This window comes from Theobroma umbraticum, unplaced genomic scaffold, assembly GCF_002168275.2.
Source record: "Theobroma umbraticum cultivar Fairchild unplaced genomic scaffold, ASM216827v3 scaffold_44.0, whole genome shotgun sequence".
In the NCBI taxonomy this organism is placed as follows: Eukaryota; Viridiplantae; Streptophyta; class Magnoliopsida; order Malvales; family Malvaceae; genus Theobroma; species Theobroma umbraticum.
In genome coordinates this window covers 12,048,213-12,052,760 of record NW_018397255.1, presented here as the reverse complement: position 1 = coordinate 12,052,760, position 4,548 = coordinate 12,048,213, and the positions used below count along the sequence as shown (strand labels likewise).

The 4,548-nt window shown below is 34.6% G+C and overlaps 1 protein-coding gene across 1 annotated transcript; it reads left to right on the top strand.

The window, feature by feature from the left end:
- The first annotated feature begins 2,696 nt into the window (after positions 1-2,696).
- LOC110409270 (acidic leucine-rich nuclear phosphoprotein 32 family B protein) lies at positions 2,697-4,548 on the top strand. The gene has a single exon (XM_021418563.2). It carries the CDS (start codon positions 3,029-3,031, stop codon positions 4,343-4,345), a length of 1,317 nt encoding a protein of 438 aa, XP_021274238.1. The 5' UTR covers positions 2,697-3,028; the 3' UTR covers positions 4,346-4,548.

Sequence of the window (4,548 nt, the reverse complement as noted above, 5' to 3'; positions counted from 1 at the left end):
TAGTATGAGAATGAGACCATGTTTGTCTGGTAGCTTTCACTCCGACAGAATGAGAAAAGAAAATTCTTTTCTTTTTGGCTAAGCTACCTTCTTTTCCACTTTAGCTTTTTCACCCAAGACCAAAGACTAGACACCGTGAATGTTTTATAATGAAAAGATTTTTAGTAGTCAAAAAAAAAGAAAAAGAAAAGAAGAAAGCGTGTAGTTACACAAGTATCCTGAGAATGCAACCAAAAAGAGGACAACAACAGACATATGGGCCCGTTTGGAGGTGCAAAGGGTGCATGCATGGCATGCACTTGAGTGCCCATCACTGCCTTCCCATGTGCACCCAGGCTTCCCACCCCCTTCAATGTTCACCACTCACCCCATTACTCTCCAACTCTTAGCACTCCTACTACCATTTCTTTCTTCTTCTTTTAAATTCTTAAAATGCAAAGAAATTCCTTTCGAGTAAATTTATAGATAAGAAAGAAGCACTATTATCCTAAATAATGTTGGTGGAGTTTTTAAACTTTATGATTAAAAGTCTAAAAGGTTGTTACAATGTCTCATTAATTTATATTTAAATAAATTAAAAATAAATTGCATAATACATAAATGGATATGTAACAGCACTCTAATTGTTTTTTTTTTTTGTATAGTTTAAAAACTACAAAATCATCATAGTTAAGAATAACAGTTATTTTTGAAGTTTAGAGTGTCTAAATGAAAAGTATTTGATCAAATCTTATGTTAAATTTGTCTAATTATGTGCTAATTCATATGTTGGTGGTTAATTTGATTGTTTGATTTAAATCATTAATTTACATGAGATGTAATGTTTGATTATGATTGTAACTTTTACTTGTACTAGTAATTTCATCACAACACATATATATATATATATAAGTTTAAATATACTTTGTCCTGATTTAACTAATTTTTCAGCAGCAAAATTAATCCATGTAGGTGGACTTCCTTAATTTTTTATAAAAGCAAAGTGCTCCACTACTTGTCTTGTCATTAAATTAGAGTTAACTCTCATATAATGAAGTGCCTGTCTAGATAGTTAATCTTCAAGTGAAAGGCAGTGTGTAGTACACCATATTTGCACCCTCTGTTAGGTTGAAAAGTGGTGTGGGGTAGTGATTAATGGCATTAGTTGGTTAGATGGAATTATAATCCATGTGGGTTTCTGAAATTGCATTCAAACCTTTCAAGAGAGATTTAGATGTAATTTGAATAGAATGGGATTGACCCAATAGAGGTTTTAATGTCCATAATTCCCCATCTCATCCCTCTTAAGAAATCCCAATTAATTATTAATTCTCTCTCTATTTTATAAATTAAAATTTAAATAACTTTTTCCAACTCAAATGTTAAAAATTATCTCCCTCATTAGACAACATCACCACAAGTTACCCTAAGACTTGAACCTATCGAGATGAACGATTTTAGTAGAGATATTTGTTGTAACATTTTTATTTTCTAGTAAAAAACCCATTCAACAGGAAACTTGGTAAGAACAGAAGTGTGGTAGTTAAACCTGAGAAGAATAAAATTAATTTTGTGACTATGATACATTGTTACCATCTTTAACAAGAATGATTCTACACTAGGGATATCCACGGATAGGGCATTTGTTATTTTTAAAGTATTTGAACCCAAATCTTATTATTTAAGAAGGTATCAACCCTATAAATAACTTACTAAAATTTTAAGTTATCATCTGAATCAATACTTAAATATTTTAAACACTATCTGTTAAATGACTGTACTCGTTAAATACTTGCTTAAAAGAAATTTTTATATATATTATTAATGAAAATTAAATTAATAAATCAAAATTAATTTATAAAAAAAAATTAAAGTTTGAAAATCATTATTACAAAAATTAGTGAATTTTAGTAAGCATTAAATTAATTATAAAGAATTTATAAATAAAAAACTATATAATTAAAATTTAATATTAAAAATTAATATTTATAACTCAACTTAATGACTAATAATTTTACTATCTAAATCCAATTATATGATATTTTAATATGATTTAATTGAGTCGAGTAATGTAAAGTACTTGATTATTCTATAGCTATTGACATAGCTACTGCCTCCTTGATGTTTTGTGTGGAGGAGGCTGTTTCAGTTACTGATTTAGGTATGCTCAAATTGCATCATTTCAGACAGGCAGGTAGAAAAATTTACTCATAATTTCTCGTTCGAATGTACGTACTGTCTTGTCAAGCGTTGAGAAGAAGATTCGATTTGTTTGTTTATTTGGAAAAGGGAGATTAAATATAGTAACTTAAGATTTTGTGTGTTAAGTAAGTGGGATTGTCAAAGGAATTATATCACCGTTATATATATATGACTGAAAAAGAAAATTGGGAATTAATATATACTCGTGAATTATCCTGACAACATAAAAAACAGTTAGTGGAGGTTTTCTATTAAGGAAAAAAGCTGGCTTCCTTAATGAAGTTTTGGAAAAGAACAAGTCAAATTTGTCTTAATCTGATATTATAAAAATGAAGTGTAATATCCATATGGATTGCAGATGACGATGTGAACATGTTGTTTGTAAAGGTTGAGCAAATTGGCTGCCTCCTGTGTTTGTTGAATATATATATGTATGCGAGAATTGGGTAATGCAATGGACTCTCTCACCTGATAATGTCCTAAGTCTCTATGGCACATCCCTTGCTAAATGCTAATGTACTCAAAATCATAGCTGAACAGGGAAAAGGAATCAAAGTTGGTGGTTATAGACATGGACAGGAGAAAGTTTCCAAAGTGGCTTTTGTTTCTTGTCAATGTTAGTTAATCTCTCTCTCTCTCTCTCTCCTCAGTCTCTCCCCTTTATTCACGCCGCTCTCACTTCCCAATTTTCATCTACTACTTTTTTCTTCATTGCCATTTGCTCATCTACAACAAAAATTTTCAAAGTCTTCTCTTCCCCCTGTTAGGGTGTTCCCATCCATCACCATCTGTGCTATCTCTTCCACTTGGGTTGTTCTCTGTTTTTGCTCTCTCGTTTCAACCCAAAATGTCTGAATTTTCTTTGGCTTCGACAACTGCCAAGAAGAAAACTCACTTGTCAAGCCTTTTGCTCTCTGACTTTATGCTCTTCTGTTCTTTCGTTCTCTCTCACCCTCTCTACTTCTCTTACTTCATCTTCTTCTCTCCTTACCTCTACAAGATTTTCTCTTTCCTTTCACCTCTCTTTGTTACTACTACTCTTTTGCTACTAGCCTTTTTCACTCTCACTCCCAGCTTTGTCAACCAAGCTGGCTCCTGCCACCTCGAATTACCAGAATCCAAGGTTAGTTTCCTACTAACTACCTACCAAACACTTGTTGAAACATTGAGGTCTAAAACTGACGATGAAAGCGATGGCTTTGCATGCTTGGAAGAGCTTGAAGCGTATAAGATCATGTTTGAAACGTCAACTGCTCTTGAAATTAGAGAAAGCCCCGATCAAGTTTTGGAACTGGAGTCCAAAGAAGATTGCTTGCAAGCTGTTGAAGCTCCCGTTGACAAGGGTTCGAGCCGTGAAAGCAAGAGTCTAGGTGTACCTGAGACATTGACGAGCAGTATTTTAGACGAAAAATCAGCCGAGATTGCGCGTCCAGAAACTAATCAGGTAATGGCGGTAGTGAAGATCTTCGAAGACTTCTTGCAAGAAAAGGAGGGGGTTGAAAATTTGTCGTCCAAAAAGAGAGAAAAAGAAGCCAAGTCACAAGGCGTGGAGTCCAATAAAGGTGAGGAACAGAAAGAAGAAGAATTCATGAGGAGCGGATCCAAGGCAATATTGGGGAATAAAATAAGTGATCCAAAAGTGAGAGCTGATAATGGCGGGGAGCATGCTGCCAAAGCAATGTTGAATTCCAAAAGAGTGATAGCTAATTGCAGTACTGAAAATGATGGAGACAATGCCAGTTCCATAGTTACAGACAACAACAAAACAATGGGTTCAAGTCTCGGGAATTTCGGGTCAATGAGGAAAGAAAAGGAGTGGAAGAGGACATTGGCATGCAAGCTTTTCGAGGAGAGACACAATGTGGATGGAGGTGAAGGGATGGATTTGCTTTGGGAGACATATGAAACTGATTCCAATAAGGTCCAACTGAAAAGCAGCTCAAAGAAAGGAAAGAAAGGTGGCAACGAGTACTACGATGATGAGGATGACTATGAGGAAGACTCAGATGGGCAGTTGTGCTGCTTACAGGCTCTTAAGTTCTCAGCTGGGAAGATGAATTTGGGAATGGGAAGGCCTAATCTTGTCAAGATCTCCAAGGCCCTGAAAGGGATTGGATGGTTGCACCATGTTAGCAGCAGGCATGGCAAGAAAGGGTATCACTGAATTAGATTTTACTTTTTATTAACTTATGCTTGATGAGAATAGTGGATGTGTATTTCTCTAAGAATCACAAGTAAATATGTTCTCTGATTTCACATGAAATGTAACTCTTTTTTTCCCCCATGTATGGGGTTGATGAGTGAGACAAACAATCGCTGGAGCAGCAAGTTAAAAATTGCAGAAATTAATCCAACTTGGCCTATTGT